The sequence below is a fragment of the Meles meles genome, chromosome 11, assembly GCF_922984935.1.
Source record: "Meles meles chromosome 11, mMelMel3.1 paternal haplotype, whole genome shotgun sequence".
NCBI lineage: Eukaryota > Metazoa > Chordata > Mammalia > Carnivora > Mustelidae > Meles > Meles meles.
In genome coordinates, this window is record NC_060076.1 from 78906329 (window position 1) to 78928456 (window position 22128).

At 41.4% G+C, this 22128-nt stretch overlaps 1 protein-coding gene across 9 annotated transcripts in view; it reads right to left on the minus strand.

The window, feature by feature from the left end:
* The window catches only part of TLE4 (TLE family member 4, transcriptional corepressor), a 142967-nt gene that overhangs the window by 83686 nt on the left and 37153 nt on the right, over positions 1-22128 (minus strand). For 6 of the 9 annotated variants that reach the window (XM_046022605.1, XM_046022604.1, XM_046022606.1 and 3 more), the window contains one exon: positions 11006-11080. The exons of the other annotated variants lie outside the window; for them this stretch is intronic. In XM_046022605.1, the coding sequence (XP_045878561.1) occupies positions 11006-11080 (75 nt within the window). The remainder of the gene's footprint in view (positions 1-11005; positions 11081-22128) is intronic. 9 annotated transcript variants of the gene reach the window in all.

Here is a 22128-nt window from a genome sequence, read left to right on the forward strand (position 1 = left end):
AATGCTACAGACAACTGCTTTCTAGCTGCATACATCCCACTAAGAAGTTTACTATTTCCCATCAAGACCCGGCACAGTTCTACTGCCATAAAACACAGGCTCAAACGTTTTTGTGTCATGGGACCTTTTGTGAAACTAAGTCCAAAATTTCTTCTCTCGAAAATGTAAGTATTTCTTTCACCCACCCATAATTTTGTCAACATTTTAGGGAGCTAATAGATAGCCTAATACCCTAGCATGAAATCCAAGAAGATCCAAGGGCCTAGACTTAAAATACCAAGGACCTCGGTTTAAAAGTGGTGTTCATAAAAACTTGTGATTCTTACATATGAGAGAAAGTTAGAACAGACAGGGAGAAACACAGTATGAGTCAGAAGTAGCCAGATGATCTATGCAACTAATCGCTTCAGACAGCTCAGGCTAACCAATTAGTATGTGCATCAGGCACGCCCAATTTCCACTTCCCTCACTCAGCTCTTCAGCTCTGCACACTAAACACTGGACAATCCACAGTGGGTCTTGGGATAAAGAGACTATTGATCCTAGTATAAAAGAAAGAAGAACACAGAGTCAAGGGAACAAATAAGGGACAAGTGTAACAGAATGGTTAAATGTGTGAGCTCTGAAGTTGGTCTAAGTGTGAACCCCGTTCTGCCACTTCCTCCCTGCGTGGCCTTTAGAAAACTACTTACTCCTTCAGAGCCTTGGTTTCAATTTATGTAAAGTTGGGAGAGTAATACTATCTTCCACCACGGGGCTGATGTGAAGATTAAAAGCAGTACTGACACAAAACAAATCATAAACATTTGCTATTTTTACTTACCTGTTGAGGGAAAAGCATCTAAGCCTACGGATGTAAATCAAGAGAAATAACTGCGACACAAAAGGCCCTTTAGTTTTAAAATAAAAAATGCTACAGTTACCAAAATAAAGAGGCTTAGAAACCATACAATGCACACAATGTTAGAAAAGTGAGAATACTTTAGTGCCTATCTGCTCCAGCCATGCAGCCTACAGGTGAGAAAACTGTTAAATGAAATTCCTAAGATCATACTGTGACACTCAGGATCGCGGATTTTCTACCAGTCCAAACTTCCTCTCAAAACTGTATGCACGTTGGGTGCAGGGGTGGGGGGGAAGTGCAAAAATAGCTCAAAATAGAGTATTTATTCATTTAACAAATATTTATTAAAAATAAATTACTGTATTTTTTAAAATTTTTTTTAAAAGATTTTATTTATTTGACACAGAGAGAGAGAGATCACAAGTAGGCAGAGAGGCAGGCAGAGAGAGAGGAGGAGGCAGGCTCCCCGCCAAGCAGAGATCCTGATGCGGGGCTCAATCCCAGGACCCTGAGATCATGACCTGAACTGAAGGCAGAGGCTTTAACCCACTGAGACACCCAGGAGCCCCTTAAAAATTTTTTTTTAAAGATTTTATTTATTTATCTGACAGAGAGAGACACAGCAAGAGAGGGAACACAAGCTGGGGAAGTGGTAGAGGGAGAAGTAGGCCTCCTGCGGAGCAAGGAACCTAATGTGGGGCTCGATCCCAGGACCCCAGGATCATGACCTGAGTCGAAGGCAGACGACCAACGACTGAGCCACCCAGGCGCCCCTTACTGCATGTTTATTGAACAAATAGTTACTGAATCTTTACTGTACAAGTATTAATTGAATGTGATGAGCTACACATTGTTCTAGGCACCACAGCAGGAAAAGTGAACAAGATCTCACTTGCTAGTGAGGGCAGTGTGATGCATTCATGAACAAATAAATGGTAAATGCTATGAGAAAAACAGAACAGGTTAATATGGCAGAGAAGGAACTGGGTAAACGAGCTACTAAAGCCTGCTGATCAGGGAAGTCCTTTCTCCGGGGAAACATGAGGTGGGACTTCAAGGAGCACCAGGAAGACCACGTCAGGTCATGGAGGGTGGGCCTTCAAGAGCACTGATGCACAAACTCGCAGTCAAGAAGCAGCCTGGGGTGACCCAGGGAGAGAAGACAGAGGCCAGTGTGGGAATGTGGGTGAAATACAGTCAAATGAAGAGAATGAGCAGTATATAACATCAGAGAGGTGGGCAAAGATTCAGCTCATGAGGAAATCTATAGGCCACAGTAAGATATTTAGGTTTCATTCTAAGCAAAACTGGCAGGCCTCAGAGACAAGTTTTAAGCAGGGGAGCAATAGGACCCAAGTTGTATTTCAGAAGATCGGGTAGGATAAAGAAGAGAGAGACAAATGTGTAAAACAAGAAGCCCTATGAGGAGGAGGCTGGAGACCAGAAGAGGGAGACAGGAAGTGGAGTCATTTTTGACATAACAGTCTGGAGGCAGAATAGAGACCATTTTTGATAGGAGAGAAAGTTTTTTATTGAGCTTGTATTTCCTTCCCTTCTTCCATCAGCCAGTCTCTAGGACATGGACATTGAAGACCCAAGTTCTGAGGGGTACTGGAAAGAGAAAAAGCAAGAACAGCAAAAAATACGCACAAAATGGAATGGGGAATATCGATAATGAAAGCTAGAGGTATCAAGACAGTGTGTCATTGACAAAAGAACAGACACCCAGTTTAATGGAGCAGAAGAGGGTCTGGAAGAGAACCCACATACATACAGCCATTAGATCTTCAACAATGGTGCAAAGGCAATTCAAAGGAGAAAAGAGTTACTTTAACAAATGTGCTGGAACCACTGAAAGAAAGTGAGAAAGAAAGAAACTAGATCTACATCTCATACCACAAACAAAGTAAACTCAAACTGGATCACAGGCTTAAACATACTTCTTCTAGAAGAAAAGCTAGGAGAACATCTTTATGGTCTTGGGTGAGACAAAGATTACTGAGAGACACCACCAAAAGTTAAGGCTCATGAAGAAAAATTCATATATCCGACTTCCTCAGTGTTAAAAATTTCTGCTCTTCAAAAGATACTATTAAACAAGATTAAAGACTGATTACTGATTGGGAGAAAATATTTGCAAAACATACAAAGGACTTACATCCAGTATTTTTTTTTTTTTTAACCCTCAGAACTTCACAATAAATAACTGACTCAAGGAAAAGGGAGGCAAAGATACTTCCCAAAGAAGGCAGACACTCATAAGCCATTAGCTGTTACAGAAATACATAAACGCACGGGTACTACCATCCACCTATCGAAAATGGCCAGTGACTCGGAAAGCCTGCAGCTCCTCTTGCTGCTGAAGTAAAGGTTGTCTCACAGAGCGTATTAGTGAGAGTACAAAACAATACGGTCACTCTGGAAAACAGTAGGTCAGTTACTTTCAAAACACACTAACCATGTAACTCAGCAATCCCACTTCCAGGTAATCACCCAGAAGAAAGGAAATCTTATATTCACTTACAAAAACTTATACAAATCTGTATGTTAATATTTACTAGGACTTTGTTCACAATCACAAAAAGCTACAGCTAACCCAACTCTCCTTCAAGGAGTAAACACACTAGTCTACCCTACCTAGAACAGAATATCATTCAGCCATACAAAGAAACCAGTAACACAGGTGACAAACATCAAATGCATTACTCTAAATGAAAACTCAAAAGGCTGCATTAGTGTTTAATTCCATTTATAGGACATTTCAAAAGGCTCACTGTGGGAGAAAAAACATCATGGGCAGGTGCCAGAGGCTGGGGTAGGGATAAAAACTGATGATAGAGAACAAGGGAATTTGGGGAGGAGGACAAGAGAGAAATATTCTCTATCTCCATAGTGATGGTAGTTTACATGACTGTATTCAGCTGTCAAAACTCATAGTACTCTATGCTAGAAAGGGTCAACTTCACTTTCTATAAATTATACCTCGATAAATCTTTTTGAAATATACAGAATATCAATAATGAATGTCTTGCTAACTCCTAATACCAAGTATAAAAAATATAAATTCATAAATGTATGCCTCGTTTTTATTGTTCTCTCTCTTTGTTCTGTTGTCCTTGGAAACTAAAGTTTTACTGAAATTAAAATGTGTAAATTGAAAGTTGATTATGTGTAGTAAAATGCAAAACCAGAAAGCTTACAACTACCAAAACCTTAAAGATGATTCAAATGTAATTTGAGGATCATTTGAGAATACACTTTAGAAGAGGTTTAAAAATATCATTCAAAGAGAACATAAAACGTGCCCCTTTGATATGATTTGGTGAAGGAATTATCTGCTGCATGAATGAAGGGGTAGATATAATCATCATTTTTAACCATTCGATAAAAGGTTCTAACCTTTTCACAAAGGACCTTAGGAAAACACCTAAGATCATAAATGCATTTTTAGATCAAAGATTCCCAAACTAATTTCCTAGGGAGCTTTGAGGAGAACACACACCGACAGTCCTTTTAGCCTAAGTCCGTAAACCCCTGAACTGTTGTTCTGGTAAGCCTGCCCATCCCCTTCCTCCCAGCTTCGAAGGGCACAAAGCAGAGGGTCTAGCTACATGGGCGCTGCTGCTACTTGTAGGGACACTAAGGGCAAGAGGTCAATAAGAGAATCAGAAAAAGGGATGCAAAAAAGAAAAACAAAACAAACCACTAATCAATCAAAGGGATAATAAAGTACAAGCTTGCAAGTTGCCCTGAGTGAAACCTGTTTTTCTGTGTTAACTCTTACACCCAGACCCCTGGACCCCTACACAGGTTCGGCCTGCTGTGCTCTGGTGTGAACGAAGGGCAGATCAGAAATCTGGGAAACTCCACATCTCCTTAGTAGTGGAAACGCAAAGCCCACAGGCCTTTTACTAAGTTAGATGCACCCACCAAGATACGTTCTGAAACTCTTGTCACACTTTGTGCTGAGCTCTACCTTGAGCTATGAAAATACACGTTATTAGCCGGAAGGAGAGAGAGAAGGGTTCCTTCCTCAACAGAAAGAAAAAGAGTAGCACTTCAGGTTGGCAACATGAAGGCAAGGAGAGAGGGAGGGAGGAAAAGAAAAAGGGGAAAAGAGAAAGAGAGCGGAAGAGAGGAAGGAAGGAAGGATAGAAGGGAGGGAGGGAGGGAGGGATTGAGGAAGGAAGGAAACGGACTAGCTTCTAGAAATTTCTTCTAAGAAAGCTATGTAACAGAACCAAACAGAGTATATATCATAAATACAAATTAGAAATCCTGTTCTTTACCCAGGTTTCTTAGGGAGTCCTAAAGTGGAGACAGAGCTAAAAAAAATTACTTAAATATATGAGAGTCTTCGCTATGAGAGAAAGGAAATCACTGCCTCTTGGAGCCTCATCAAATTGTAGCACAAAGATTAGATTATGACTGCATCAATCAATAATGTAGCCCCCTGATCCACAATAAATGAATCTGTTAAAAACGAAACAAAAAGAGTGAGAGGCAGGCATATCAACATATAGAGGAATGTGCAGACTTACGATGAAGACGGCGTTGGCTCCCGTGCACGCACGAGTTGATCGTCCTTGTGCGAGCAGGTGAGCAGAGACTTGCAACTGCAGAACAGCAGCCCCCATCCCCCAGCCTTTATCCCCGCAAGCCGCGTGCAGCCAGGGGCCAGCCAGTGCAGGCAGGGGCCAGCATGTCTCATAAAGCCTTTCAACTCCAGGCACACTGTCTGGTAAAGACAGTCACGAAGGTGGGGTTAATGATCTCTGATGAAACCCAAATCTATTTCACAGCTTGTTTTTAAGTTTATTCCATTTTATATATCAGCTGGGAGAAGAAAAAGAAAGGGAGGCTCGTCTACAAATTTATGGAAAACTATTTATTTAAAAAAGAATCTGAAAGCTAAGCTGTTAAAGAAATAATGTTTTGTGTGCAGAACTCATGTCCGAAAACACAGCATGATCCCAGCACCTGAGTACAGCTGCCTACCTATATCAGAAAGCCCCCTGAAGGGCTTGGGGCTGATGAAGTAAAATCCTGAGTTTCCTAGTTCGTCCAAAAGTAGAGAGACAGGGCTTTGGCTGCACGTAATTTTAAAAAATGATCCCAGGACAGGAGTGAGACCTAGGGACAGTGAATCAGGGAAGAATGGAAATTGAGAACAAGGTATGTACCCCAGAGTCAATGACTACCATGGGCCACTAGTTGGAACGCCGCCCTATTGGGACCCTTTGTGGAGCAATGACGAAAGCATCTCAAAATTGCCCACCCACCAATGGGGCAGAAGCGGGGCGGTCATTTCCCCAGATGTTTGCCTGTGTGCCCAGATTACCCCATGGGGGTCGGTGTACATACCTGACCCTTTCATACTGCTCAGGGGTAAGTGAAGGGTGAATTCCCCACCAAGAGGACCTGGAAATGCAAGAGCTTCACCATGTGGCTGAGGACAGGTGTTGCCAGGCCTGGGGAAACACTGCAGTCGTACTGGCCAGGGCCAGAGAGAAAGGCAGACAAGGGGAATAAGGGAATTGTGGGAATGCAGTAGCCGAGGAGGGATACCACTCCCTCAGCATGGGGGGGATACCTGTGCCCAAAAGAGGACAAGAGCACAACTACGGCAAAATTAACAATACCTCTAGCAAGCCCTTTATTAGAAAATACAGAGGTGGGATGAAAATGTGGCTCTTGGATACTTATTATCTTTCTGCTTTTGTTGAGAAAAATGAAGTAGTTTTAATTGTATGTCAAATTTTGTGTTACTGGAAGCTGTGATAGGACAGGTAGGAACACATACATATTTTTATAAATACCTTCTAAATACTAAATAAGTATCTTCCAGTTTTTTGCCTAATGACCGATAAGTTTACAAAGACAACAAGAAAAACTACCACAATGGCGTATCTACATGCCTCTGGAACTTAAAATGGCAGTTTTGAAATCTATGATGGAAAAAAAGGGACATACATTTTCAAACTGTCATACCACAAGACCCTCAGCCAAAATGCCAATCTGGAGGGAGTGAGTGAGTGTGTGTGTGTGTGTGTGTGTTTCTGCGTGTGTGTATAATTTAAGGCCCAATCATATGACAAGGACAATAAAACAAAATGCTAAGAGGAAAAAAAAAAACCCCCCAAGGTATTGTCTTCCTTTTTTTAAACTAACTCAAACACATAGGATAGTAAAGGCAAAGTCATTTAAATCATTTCCTTAGTAATACAAGTAATATTTAAATAGATTTAATAGTGCTGCTCCAAACCAATGAATTATGGGTTTAAAACCTATTAAAATGTAATGTTTTTTTCCTGAGCTGAGAGGAGAGAGATTTAAATCCACTGAATTTTAATATTTCAGCTTGAGCTGCAGGAGGTAGAGAAAGTCCAAATGAACTATTCCATCAGCACCATTCAAGCATGAACATTTTAATCAGTTTTACTTCCTTGGAGTTCTCTAACACAGTTTACGCTGTCATTCTGAAAGCACTTAACACAGAGAGTGTGAAAAACCACCAAGGCTTGTTATTGCCTTCACAATTGATGGCAAATAATTTTGCAGACTTCCTATCATTAAAATGTCACTGCTAAAAATTGAGGTTCAGCATTTCTTGTGCTAAACTGCATTTTCCTACAAACACCAAGGCATACCTGTTCTTAAGGAATTTTTTTAAGGGTTTTTCTTTCTTTTTTAAAAAATGCGTATTTCTACCATTTTCCCCCCTCAAAGAGTTAGGTTAAAAAAGAGCATGGAGGGAAATCTAAAGGAACCCCACTTTCTATTTTTAAAAGCTGAACATTTTCTTTTCCAATGTTCATACTAACAAAACTTTTTTTTTTCCCCTAATGGTGGCTTCTTTAGTGAAATTCTTATGAGGTTCCAAGCCAGTCTCCTTTATTAAGCATAACCACATTCACACAGCATGTGCTGATTATATAGTGTAATGGATTTAAAAAGCATTTTAAGATAGTCAGATGACTCAATTTAATAATACAGGAAATGAAAACATCATTTCTAATTAGATCATATTACTGATTTAAAACTACAATTTGTGTGCTGTTCCAACAGTGTGATCTTGCAGAGATTCTAATTTAAAAACACAGTGGCTAGTAGGACACATGACAAGATCAAACTAGATACATAACATTCCCTCAGCCCATTTGGGGGAACTCCGGGAAAGCTTCAAGGAAATGTGAGATATGACCAACTCAAAACAACACACAAAATATTGACTGTAGAATACAACACAGGAATTTTCCTAGGTTTTCTCCTTATAAATAAAAGATAAATGATATTTAACTTATTTCAATCTATCAACAGTTTTAAACTGAACATGACCTGTGAAAGAAATCATTATAACTGTGTTTCATTCCATTAAACACAACTAGCTTATTGTCAAGAGAACAAGCTGCCTCTCCAGGTTTCAGGCTCACTTCAGCATTTTGCATTTAAACTGCATGGATCACTGGTTTGGCTCATTTACCAATGAAGGTAGAATAATATTGCAGAGTTAAAAAGGTGCTTCATCAGATTTCATTAAATCTGGGAACATTTGCGCTTGTCTGCATGGTGTGCATACATATAAAACAGATACATATGTAGTGATAAACAAATGAAGGTCTGTTTGCAGGGGCTTTAGATGGGCCTTTGCCTCTTGGGAGGAAAATTTTCATTCCCTCAGTGGAAAAAATCATGGCCGACCCCAATCCCAAAGCCAAGAACAAAAAAAAAAAATCTAAAATTGGTCTTTCATCACTTTCGTGATATAAGTCAAAATGGCACCACCTCACAACACAGCCATGTTCAAGGGGACACAGAAGAGAGGGCATGCACTGAAAATTCCACCATGTGATAACTGAAAACTACAGGACAGAAGGCATCACCGGGGCCGAAAGAGACAAAGACCACACACCACAGAGAAAAGCCGGAGTAGTGATGTATCAAGTGAGTTGGAGTTTTTTCATTTGGTTTGTGGCTCCCTAAAACTGCTGGGTTTGTTTTTCTATCTCTGCAATCTGTTTTTCAGAATAGTAAGAGTGTGTGAGAGTGACTCCATTTCCTGCTCAGACCCCAATAACCTGGAACCCCCACCAGATCCCCAACAGCACTGCTTTGATAGTATGTGGCTCTACCGAGTGAGTTCTTCAACTAAGTCGTTTAGGTCACAAACTTAAACTTGCTAGATTTTAATAATTAAATCCACACAATATGTCAGTAACCTGACAACAGTCTCATACATCATCCTTTCCCTGAGAAAAGGCAATCTGCCATCCCATCCAAAACAAGGTATGTAGAATCCAAGAGATACATGAAACAGCACTGAGAAGATACTTGATGTGTGAAGGGAAGGGAACCTGTTCTGAGTTTTAGATCTTCCCTCCTGTTTTGAAGAAACAGTCAACATAGAACAATGGGGTTTTGATTCAGATTAATCTCTCCACTGTGCAGACAGTAACTAATAAGGCTGGGAAAAGAAACAAAACAGCCTCTGTTTCCTGGAGAACCGGCTGCCAACCAGTCCTAAGGTAGGATGGATACTTGTGTTTTCGCAGTTCACACCAACAGTGAACACCAATAAACCAGAAATGACCCAGCACGCTCCCCTATCAGCCCTCCTGCACACATTCTCTCCTTCAACAGCAGACAGTGGTGTGGTGGGTGAGAAATGCTGGCTCTATCCCTGGTAACCTTGGGAGATCTGGTAACCAAAATACATCCCAACGCGAACACAAGTGCTTCAAGCAAACATGGCTCGAACAGACACATCGAGTTAACTCTAAAATTAGCTTTTCCAACTTTAAAAAAAGTGTACCTGCTGCTACTTTCTGGAGTTTTATGAAATAAAAACTGCTTGTGGAATGTATTCACCTCTCATCTCTCCCTCATCCATAGAGCGTAGAAGTGTGTACGACAGATGAGTCTACGCGGCTGGGTCTGATTCCACCTTCTTTCCAAGGGCACACTTCTGAGGAAATAACGGTTGCCCCTTCCTATTTCTGATGTCTTCCAATTTACTACCAGTATTTTCTTGTGGTCAGAAGGCCACAAAACAGAGCTCAAAACAGCCCATTAAAAAACAAGCCACAATCAGACTATGGCTCCACCACCCCGCCAGTCATCCCAGAGTTGTGATTTCCTTGTTAAAAGACAGAGGCATAATTGAAGCAATATCTTCACTTCAGATTGATTATCAGGCGACCCTTATCCGCATCTTCACTCAGCAATTTGAATTTTAATGAAAGTAAATGGAATAATTAGCATTTCAAAGTGTGTTTGATACAGTGAGGGAAGGAAAAAAAAGAGAAAAGACTTTTGTGTATAATCTATACACAAAAGAAAGTATTTGGGAGGGGGCAGAGAGAGAAAAGTATAGTTGTATTGTCTTCATTACAATAATCTAAGGAACTGCGTGTACCAGCTGCATAAATAGAGATGTAATATTGTGCTCTTTTCAGCAAGATTTTTCACCTTTATTATCCCTTAAGTTTTAGCACCGTGTTTGATTGCTTGTTACCTTTGTCTGAGAGAACAAAAATCTAAGGGGAGTTGGAATGATTGCCCAAACCTATGAGTTCCAGCAGGATTTCCATGCAACATTAATACTACCATCACCAGGAAGAGTATCCTAACTGGGCCACCGACTTTGCCAAAAGGTACACCTCTCATCTAGTTTACTCCTACTACAAATGGACACTAGCCCTGAAGAACCCATCACAGAGGAGGAAGAGTAGCTGGGAGATACAAAAATGTACATTTTATTTCACCAAAAACGGGATGAAGGTACTCTGTATTTGTGGAAAGACCAAAGAAATCAGGTCATTTTACCATCAGGGCAATCTCCATCTTTTTTTTTCACCCCGGGCCTAGGCCAGCAACAGGAGCTGACTGCAAAGGAAAGAAAAATGAAAAATAACTATCTGGTCTCCTGAGGGGAGAATTTCTGGGAACTTGTCAACTGGAATTGGTGAGAATGTGATCCAAAGCTTTGGAGGTAGCCATCCAATTTCACATGAGACCATGAGACAGAAGGCGAAGCGCTGAATTTCACTTTGTGGTCCCCTATTGCCTTTTGCCCTTTTGATGGAACAAAATTTAAAGAGAGAGAGCAAACAAGCGGATGACACACACTAAGATCAGAGCTAAAATGGAAAGGCCACGTACCCCAATGATGGCGTTCAGTTCGGCCATGGTCACCTGCTTGGCCCGTTCCACAGCCTGCACCACTTGTTGCTGGTGCTATAAATGAAGATCAGAAACAGAATACAATTATTTGCTTTCTAGTCAGTCAAGAACAGCTTTTCCTAACATGTCCTCTAACTTCAATTACATGCAAAACAGGATTTAGGGGTCTCCATAGTTCAAACAAAAGCCCAGGTGGTCGCTGACTAAATGTCTAGGGTACATCTGGGTCTCTACCACAGAGAAGTGATGGGCATCCAACTACACCCCTACAACTGGTAGAAGCAGCTTAAATTTTACTTGGATATCAGTGGTGCACTGTGGCCCAGCATCTTCCACTAATACTAACAAACACAACAACACAACCCAATCCCCACCTGCTTTCTTTGTATCTCCTTTTCTCTGCCAACTACATAAAAATTCTGAAAATATTTCCTGGAAGTACTTATTTTAAAAATTTCTCCTGATTGTTGTTAGAGTAAGCACTAGAAGGCCATTTAGAATTAAAGTTTATTTTCTTCTGAACATGTGGAAAGTGTTCATGTCTTAATTCCTGTCATGAAAGGCTGTATATTTAAAAGAGATTAAAGATGTACAACTTTCACGAGCAGTAAAGTCTAAGGACTTCAGGTGTTTTTTTTACATGCAATAGCAAACTGAAACCTACAAGTTTCATTTATTTATCCTCTGGAAAAACTAGGGTGGATAGTATAGGAAAATTCTGCCCTCTATCCAGGATTCAGTACTAAAGAGAATAAGCAAGAACGGAGTATCGATAATTTATGTAGTATTTTAAAAAGGAAGTAGCACAGAAGTGTCTGCAAGGAGGCACTCACTCACTTCTGGACACACACCACTGCGTGCACACGCACCCCCCAAATATAAATATTATTCTCAACTAAATACACTTGAATACTCTAGTATCTACATTCTCGAATTTAGTCTAAAAAAGGTCTCCTCTGGCCTTTTTTCAACTAGGTTTAGTAAATGAAGAGCCAAAAGACCATGCTATAAGACAAGCACTCCTCTGTGTGGCTAGGAAGAAACTTGTTTTGACGGATCCTAGTTGAGAAATGTAGCTAACTTTCTCCACTGATTTGAAGTGAATATGAAGCTTTGCTAGCATATTGCTTAATACACACAAAACGCTAAGCCATCAATTATACATGAGATTCCCCTTAAGCTACCTGGTATTACATTCCCAAACTCTCAAATGTACACAGTAATTGCGATTAACCGGGGTGACCAATATTGCTACCTCCCAGCTGTGTAGGGTCAGAGGGGGTGTGGAGTGTGGAAAAGAAAACTGCTTTAGTTATCCACATGTGCTGTTTTCGCCCTTGATTTCATAATAGAAATGTGCATTTTGTGCCTGTAATATAATGGAAAGAAAAATGTCAAATGGATCACTGCATTTTGAGCTTTTAATAAACTCTGAACTTTAAAGTAGATACCTTTGATTTTTTTTCTTAATTTTAAGAGTTTTAAAATAAGGGCTTAAGAAACAATCCCAAAGTCATCTTTTCTTAAGATTTTATTTATTTGAGAGAAAGAAGAGAGAGAGAGAGAAAGAACGCAGAGGAGCAGGGGGACAGGCAGAGGGAGAAGCAGACTCCCCGCTGAGCAGTGAGCCCAGATGTCAGGACCATGAGATCCTGACCTGAAGGCAGAAGCTTAGGGGACTGAACCACCCAGGTGCCCCGAAAGTCTTTCTAGATATCTCCATCCATTCTCTTACTCTTTAAAATATTTCCCAAAGTGAAATAACTCATTTCCTTCTCTGTATGAAGAAAGTAAAAGTCCTCAAGATTTATAAAGCCATTAGGAGGATCAGAGAGGCACACTCTGTAAAGTGACCGGTAACAGCAGTTCTTCCGTAAAGCTACCCGAACTAGTATGCTAACCTACAAATACAGAGTTCATGTTTAGATTTAAAGCAATCTAGTTGTCAGAGTAGTGTAAAATGGCAGTACTTGGACAACAGAGAAAAAGACAACATGTAAGGTGACTGGGATTTTTCGAATACTCAAAGTGAGTATATGGATAGAAACCTGTAATGGATTTTCCACCTTCTACATTCCAACATTCAATAATGGCTGCTCAAAACTTCAAGAAACCAAAAGCCAAAAGGACCACATGAGCACACATCCAACACACATATTCATTCCACTCATGCATCCAATCATTCAACAAAAGCCTTTTTAAGTTCTTACTGTGTCCGATTTCTGTATATTACTGAAATATTTCCGTATTAGTAAATATCCTCTACTTTATATTACGTATTCAGAGAACAGTTCTGTAAGACAGACATGCAGAAAATACAGCTAGTTAAGGTCTTTCTACCATGAAGATTGTTCAACTCTTGCTTCATAACCTGGACTCCAACTGCCAAGACAGGCAAAGATACCTGAGGGCAGAAAGGATATCTTTCTGGCTCAGCATTAAAATCAAGTGCATTTCCTGAGAAAACCAGAAACACAGCAGTGAACCAGAACAGTGACATCTGATGTCCCCATAGAAACTCTTGCTAAAAAGCTAAAATGACAATGGAAGTCATGATTCAGCTCCTTTGTTTCCCTTCATGGTCGTGGCCATGGGCTAACACCACAGCTGAACTCTACCTGTAGTTCAGGATTTTACTTCCCTATTTCTGCTTACAACTGTGAATCAACTGCTGTTTGAAGCTCCCTAAGGCAAAGAATGCCTCCTCCCAGTGTGCTCTGAAAGCACCAGAAACACCCTGACCCTGCTCACTCAGCCGTGTTAGTAACACTAGAAGAAGCACACCCCAGGAAAGAAGAGGCAAACGTTCAACAAAGAAAAAAATGAACACTTGATGAAGAAGCCCCAAATCCTCAAAAACTGACCCAAAGGTGGCATTTTTTTTTCCATTTCCAATTTTAACAAATAAGCTCTCTGACTCAGAAAACAGCAAGTTTTTCACATCTCCTTAGAACCCTGATGGTTTTCCCATTACGTCTGCCATCTCTTCCCCTTTTCTTCCCCTTCCCCATCTGTTCCTCTCCTCCCACTCCACCCTGCATCTCATTTCCTCTCCCACTTCCTGCTTCTGCCCTCTGCCACCTCACCACAAGTGGTGAGAGCCACTCCAGCCCCAGTCAATCTGCAGAAAGCAACAGTCCTATGGCCGATTACTGCTCAAGCTGCTCCCTCACATAGGGAGGGGCCCCACCTGAACTTTTTCTACCAGCATCACCAAATAAAGTGCTACTAAGAATAAATCAATAAGCCTAAAATGAGAGAGGGAGGCCTCTAACCGGGACTTGGAAGGGCAGGGGGAAAGCCCAATAATTTATTCTTTAAAATACTGAGATATATAATTTTAAAAAAGAAACCTTAAAAAAACAAAAACAAAAACAAAACAAAACCCTGTAATGTGATTATGGCTGCACAACTCTGTATATTTACTGAATAATCACTGAATTATATATACATTTTAAATGAATTTTGTGATGTGTAAGTTGCATCTCAATTAAACACTGTGATTTAGGGAATACAAGCATGGATGGGGGCATTAAAATGAAATTCTATACATTAAGTCACTTTCCCACTTAACTTTCATCATCAAATTATTTTTTGCATTTTTCAGTAAAAGTCTTGAGATTAATTTTTTCAACAAGAAAGAGACTGAAACGATAGAAGTCATAAGTCCAACAAAGCCTGCTGAGAAAACAGACCTTAACAAACCACTAATACATGTATAACAGGTGTTTAACATATATTTTGGGGAAGAGATGACAATGACCATACCTGTCAGCCAATACTTTAAGGCATGGCAACAGATGTAGTACTTCTAATAAAAACAGGGGGAAAATCTCTACTTTACAACTTGGAATTCTTTTTTTCATACCCACTCCCCCCTCCCTTACCTCCTACCTACTTTATTGATAGGGGTAAGTAAAGAGGTAGGGGGTAAAGGCAGAGGTGTAAAATGAAGTAGGATTTTTATACTGAAATTAATGTTCCTGACATGTGACATGAAAAAGTCAGCACTTAGGATAATTGTCCCCATTCCTCAAAAAGAACTTGCAGACATAGAGCATCTTATACTATATAGTAAAGCAGGACATAAAATAATACTAGGGGAGGTTATAGGAAGGCATGCCCAGCATACTTCCTAGAGCATCAGGAAAGGCTTTGTTTTCTTATTCAGTCAATTATTTATTAGGAACCTACTGTGCGCCAGGCGACTGTGTCAGGAACCAAGACTAGAGTCAAGAACAAGACACTCAGTGAATGAGTAACACCCACAAGACTCAGTAATATCACAACGGGAGGATAATTTCCATGAAGAAAATTACAGGATGCTATGAAATCACTTATTGGGGAAATAGCTAATGGAATCTGAGTGCTGAGTGAAGACTCCCTGTGAAAGCTGACCCAACAGCCGAGACCAGAAGCATGTGCAAGAGTTCTGTGGATAAAGCAAGGAGAAAAGAATCTCAGGCAGAGAGAAGAGCTTGGGCCAGGTCCCTGGAGGAGAAAGGCGCGGGTCTGTCGAGGAAGAGAACCAACATTGATGGCTGCAAGAGAACAGGCTAAGGGGAAGAGTTGGGAGAGACCAAGCAAGATGGGAATGAAAGTCTTCTGGGGCAGAGCAAAACACACAGGCAAAACTGGAAAAGTATTCAAAAAAGAACAATAAAGGCAAGAGCCCGAAGTCACGTGGGTAGGGCCCAGGCATACTCTCTAGAACCATGTACTAGTGGAAGTGAAATCTGTAAGGCAGGAGGAGGCCAAACACTGACAGGCTCTGCATGACATGTAGAAAACCTGGACTTTATCCTGATAAGGAATTCTTTTTTTTTTTAAAGACTGATTGATTTGAGAGAGAGAGAGAGAGCGCGCGCGCAGAGGGAGAGAGAATCTCAAGCAGACTCTGAGCTAAGTGAGGAGCCTGAGTGAGGCTCAATCTCATGACCCTGAAATCATGACCTGGGCAGAAACCAAGAGTCAGATGTTTAATGGACCGCACTACCCAGATGTCCCCAGGTGGGCAAAATTCTTGTTAGAAATTTTAAAGCAGCTGAGTGTTATCAGTTCTGCATCTCAGTAAGATAGACCTGGGATAGTAAAGAACAGTAAAGAAACTGGATTACAGGGGCGCCTGGGTGGCTCAGTGGATTAAGCCGCTGCCTTCGGCTCAGGTCATGATCTCAGGGTCCTGGGATCGAGCCCCGCATCGGGCTCTCTGCTCCGCGGGGAGCCTGCTTCCTCCTCTCTCTCTGCCTGCCTCTCTGCCTACTTGTGATCTCTCTCTCTGTCAAATAAATAAATAAAATCTTTAAAAAAAAAAAAAAGAAACTGGATTACAGGGAGATGAGCCAGACAGGAGGGAGAACAGGCAGAAGGCTAACACAATACTCTAGAGTGAAAGATAAACTTGAACTTGGACCAAATGCCCTTCCTGCTCAAGAGGACTCATTAGCCCCATGTACATAAAAAGCCACTTGCTCAGAACTAGTCAAGGCCTTAGAACATGAGACCCAGATGGCAGGAGTGCCCTAAGCACTGTACCTATAAATTGACCAGCAAAAGCCTCTCTACCTTCCTAAAAGCCTACAGATTTCTAAATGCTGCCCTGGCTGCGGGGACTATGAGGGTGGCCTTGTAGTATCAGCCATAGGACAAAAGCCGTTACTATATCCAACAGATGCGTTTCCTCTGTCATACCCTCCTCAAGCAGTACATCAGTCTCTCTTGATAATATCCTCTGGAAGGGAACTCTCCACCTCATGCACAGGCTTTTCCTATGTGGGGATAATGGGCTCTAATATTATTAGAAAGCTTCCTCTCCCAACTTCTTCCCACTGGACCCAGTTTTGCCTCTACGTTCTCCTCCAATGGACTGCACTTCAAGTACATGAGATGGCTTAATGTTTGTTTTCACTTTCTATATCCCCAGTTAAATATCCCTAGGCCATTGGCTTTAGTCCACTCATCCTCTGGCCACTCCTCTGTGGTGCTCTAGGTGATAAGACAGAATACTGCCGGCATGGCTAAGCAGGTCAAATCTGAGTGAAAGTGTCACTCCATGCCCTGTTAAGTCAGGCTAAAATCCCACTCAGCCTGTTTCAGCAACTCTACTGGCCCAAATAAGCTTTATATTCAAATTGGCCATTCTTAATGGTATCCCATGAAATGTTAGTCCCACAAGAAATCAGGTATTACTTAAAACAAAACAACAACAAAAAAAAACCCACCGGGTTTAATTCTGCTAATACCTGGTAAATGGCAGGTCTTCTCTGAGCTTCAAATCTCAGAGACTGAATATGTATGCAAGGTTTTCCAAACAATTTTAGCTGTGAAACTTGGGACTAAGGCTTGGGAAGTGCTGTACAAGGCTTTATCCTACTGACCATCTAGCCTCACCTTCACTGCTCTCACCCACACGAGGACAGAGCGTTCTTGCCTGACCTATCCAATAAATTCTCAAGTCCCTGCTTTCCAAGAGAACTTTCTACAATGTCAGAAACTTTCTAAATCTGTGCCGATAATCTGGCAGCCACTAGCCACATACCAGTGGATACTGAGCACTTGAAATGGGGCTAATGTGACTGGGAAACTTAATTTGTAACCTTATTTAACTCTGATTAATTTAATTTTTTTTAAAGATTTTATTTATGTATTTGACAGACAGAGATCACAAGTAGGCAGAGAGGCAGGCAGAGAGGAGGAAGCAGGCTCTGCTGAGCAGGGAGCCTGATGCGGGACTCGATCCCAGGACTCTGGGATCATGACCTGAGCCAAAGGCAGAGGCTTTAACCCACTGAGCCACTCAGGCGCCCCAGATTAATTTTAAATCTAAATAGCCAACACATGGCTATGGCTACCTTAATAGATATTATAAGCTCTACTTAAAGCATTGTAAAGTAATAATCCAGTAATAATCCAATCACCACCTAACTGAAAGTCAAAGAAATGAGTAGGTTTCTCGAAAGCAGGTTAATTTTTTCGACACATATAGGTAAGGGGTGGCATTGCTGTTCCTGAAAGGAGGCCGACATTGAAATCTGCAGAGAAGTTCTCCTTCCTGAGGACCATTTACTTGCTGAGGGCAAGCAGGCCATAATGTCACCATAAGGATCTCGCCAAATATGCAATGTCACTAAAGCACTCGGTCACACAGAAGTCGTCAGCTGGCCCAACCACAGAACAAGGGACAGGCTTATGCTCCCTGATGCTTCATTCAGTTTTGTAAGAAAAAACAACAACAACAAAATTCATGAAAGCTTCAATCTAGGTGTATTTATTAGTCATTTCAGAATATCCTTTAGATATATAGCACTGACATAATGTATTACCAGCACTGACAAAATGGCCCTGACTGGAACGCAGACGTGTCCTATGAAGGCTGCTGGCATTTAATGAACGATCTCTGAAGACGGTCTTGCGGGTGTCACCGCATACTTATCAGGGGATCTCGGGTGAGTTCAGCCAAGCTCACCTACACCAAATCATGTTATCACAAGCCAGTGGTTCCTTACAAAGTTAACAAGCAATAAGACGAGTTAACCTGGTGCCATTATGAGGCGAGAACACTGCCACCAGTGCATGTAACCACTGTATTTTGTTCATTTCCTCCCTGAGGCACAATATGAAAGTGACTGATCACATTTTTCAACTTCCATTTTACAATTATTCTATACATGCAAAATGTGGTTCAGAGCAATTCAGTACCATATTAACCCAGGTACTAAAAAAACAGCATTTGAGATACACTCATATCTCATATCATAGAAGGGGTTTGTTTGCCATCAAATTAAAAGGACCAAATTTATGGCATGTACAAAAGAGAAAGTCAGGTATCGTAGCTATTCTTGCTATTGGAATTGGAATTTAAAGAAGCACGTATTATACCATTATGTACTTACGTATTATTTTCTACTATTTAAATGCAACGGAAAGCACCCAAACAAATCTGCATAATTCCAGAGGAAGATATTATTTGGTTCTACTCACTAGATAGGCTATCAGGGTAATAAAAACCAAGTTTTGAATCACAATTAAATGTGCACCAGAAACTCTTCAAGTTGGAATACTCTCTTTTCCCTAGGTAAATACAGAATAAAAATAAAAGGCTTAAAAATTTCACTCTTGATTTCCCTCTTACAGCCTAAAATTTCTAATGACCAGAGGACTATTATTAACTGTGGTCAAAAGAATGATTTAAATTATTCATTTCATTTCCCATAAAATCAATATTTTCACAAACAAGGAAGAAACAGCTGCTGACTAGGAAGCCCAGGCCTCAAAGCGGGGGGTTCTGCCATCACTCTGCCTCAGGTCTGGGAGAACAAGTCGACAGAGTTCCTCCACCAGCCATAAAGCAGTTCTGCCTCCACTTAAGTAACTCAAGAAACATGAAACATGGGTTGGGGGGTGAGGGGTCCTGCTGGCAAGTCAGTACTTACGAGCACCCTTCAATTTTGCTGAAGCCTCATAAGGTCTAATGGTCTACAAGAGATATCCTGAAATCACTGATGAAAAAAGAGAGTCCATCCATAAACTACGGGTAAAAACAAAACTAACTTCAGCTAAGCAACCAGATATTTGGAAAAGAGCCAGTCCCCGAGTGGACTGAGAAGTTTGTTTTTCTAGATAGTTTCGTGGGCAAAACACAGACCACATCCCAAACCACTGCTCCTCCAGAGGTCTGCTCTACAGGCCGAACCCCTTGAGGGGCTGTCCCTGTCCAGATATTTGCTTGTTCGTTGGGGAGAGACGGGTGTTTGCTACACTAGAAAATTAATTTTTGGAGCTAGAAGAGCAATCACCCTTGGGGCTACCAAATATGCCTCACTGAGATTTTCAGCTAGTTCACAGCCCTAACTTCAGTTTTAATTTACACTTTTTTCCTCTATAAGGATGACAGAGGAGAGGAAGATAACCAATTCATTCTTCGAATGGTAATGAGTAAAAAGGGGCGGGAGGGCTGCTTTCACGTCTTCTCAAACAGGAAACTCAGAGCTTTGCTGCTCCTGCTGCAGCAGGCACTGCGGTGACCCAGCATCTGGAGGGGCTTATTGGGCACCACGCTGCACGCGTGTGATCCTAAGTACGCATCGCACACTAACCTCAGGTACAGGTGAGGAGACTGAGGCTTCCAGAGGCAACCCATTTGCTAAAAGGTCACCCAGCTTTACTTGGCTATAGTAAGCCATGTAATTTGTAACAGGGAGGCCAGGACTCGACCCAGATCCAACTGTCATCATTTTGGCATCTCTTGCTTCTGGACCTGCCAACGGGGAGTTGATTATTTATAGCTCCTCTCCTGCAAAGAAGACCCAAAGCAGGAGAGAGAACTCCCCACTTACTACGTCGAGATCTGCCTTTTAAAGAAGAAACCTGGGCGCCTGGGTGGCTCAGTGGATTAAGCTGCTGCCTTCGGCTCAGGTCATGATCTCAGGGTCCTGGGATCGAGCCCTGCATCCGGCTTTCTGCTCCGCAGGGAGCCTGCTTCCTCCTCTCTCTCTGCCTGCCTCTCTGCCTACTTGTGATCTCTCTCTCTGTCAAATAAATAAATCTTTAAAAAAAAAATAAAGAAGAAACCTGACGGTAACAGAATCTAGATCCGTCTTACCCATTCCTAAAATCCAAAAGAAAGTGGGAGAAAAAACAGCTTCAGACAGGTGAGGACTCACTCACGAGGCTTCTTTAAACTCTGGTATTAGGGATCCTATAAAATTTTTAGAACTATATGTGAGGGGTGCCTGGGTGGCACAGGTTAAGCCTCTGACTCTTGATTCCAGCTCGGGTCATGATCTCAGGGTTGCAAGATCAAGTCCTGTGTCAGGCATGGCACAGAGCATGGAGCCTGCTTAAGGTTCTCTCTCTTCCTCTGCCCCTCCCCCTCCTGCTTGCGTGCCTCACCCTGCCTTAAAAAAAAAGAAAAAGAAGAAAAAGAACTAGGGGCACCTGGGTAGCTCAGTGGGTTAAAAGCCTCTGCCTTCTGCTCAGGTCCTGTGATTAAACCCGGCATCGGGCTCTCTGCTCAGCAGGGAGCCTGCTTCCCCCCCTCTCTCTGCCTGCCTCTGCCAACTTGTGATCTCTCTGTCAAATAAATAAATAAAATCTTTAAAAAAAAAAAAAGAAAGAAAGAAAAAGAACTATATGTGATCCTTGCTTTGACGACAAAGGTTGGCAATTATCTTTGTCTAACGCCTGGGATTCTGAAATAGTCACATGTAAGTGCAACAGACACATCATTAAAATATACATTGGCTATAATTTTAAAAAATGTTTTTGTGAAATCTACCAGGGTTTCCTATGATTGCTTCCTGCAATACACAGACATACTTTAAGTACTTATGAACCACAATTACACAACTTATTTCCAAAAAAGTCTGGCACTTAAAACTAAATTGATTTAATAGTTGTCATTCAGCATTATATGTGTAATTTTTAAGTTTTAGGAAATGTGGTATACTAACTACAAGCAGTATTAAGCAGGTATGTTAACGAGCACACGGAGGCCAAATTTAAAACAGGCTTCTAAAGGTATGTGGATTTACCTCTTGTTCCCGTCAAATTCCCGAAAAAAAAAAAACCTCCAACCACTGTCCTGTACCTTACATGTACTAGTCTTCAGGGAATGCTTTTCTTTTTTCTAAACACAATCATTTCATTTTTAAATAAAAACGTTCTGAAATAAATTCTAATGCCACAGCTGCCGTTTTGGCAGTGAGACTGTCACACAGAGAGCCGGTGTTAAAAGATCAGATTAAGAGCCTTCAGTCCTGGCACCAAGTGACGCTCGCAGCCGTGCAAGAGTGATTTTCCATGCCTCTGAAGAGACAGGAAATAGAATTCATCTTCCTCTAATAACCTGCCTCCTTCCCTCCCTCCAGATTACGGTCCATCTGGCCTCAGGACAGAAGCGACAAGTCTGATGCTCACAGAATGCCCAGAAGATGAAACGAGGTGGGCAATGTTCAGACACAAAACATCAGAGAGGCCTGGGTTGGACAGGAACGAACATGTTTGTGGCCCACACATTAAAAGAGAGACGCACACCTTAAGAAACTGAAAAAAGAAGAGCCAATTAAATCCAAAGTAAGCAGAAGAAAAGACCTACACAGATT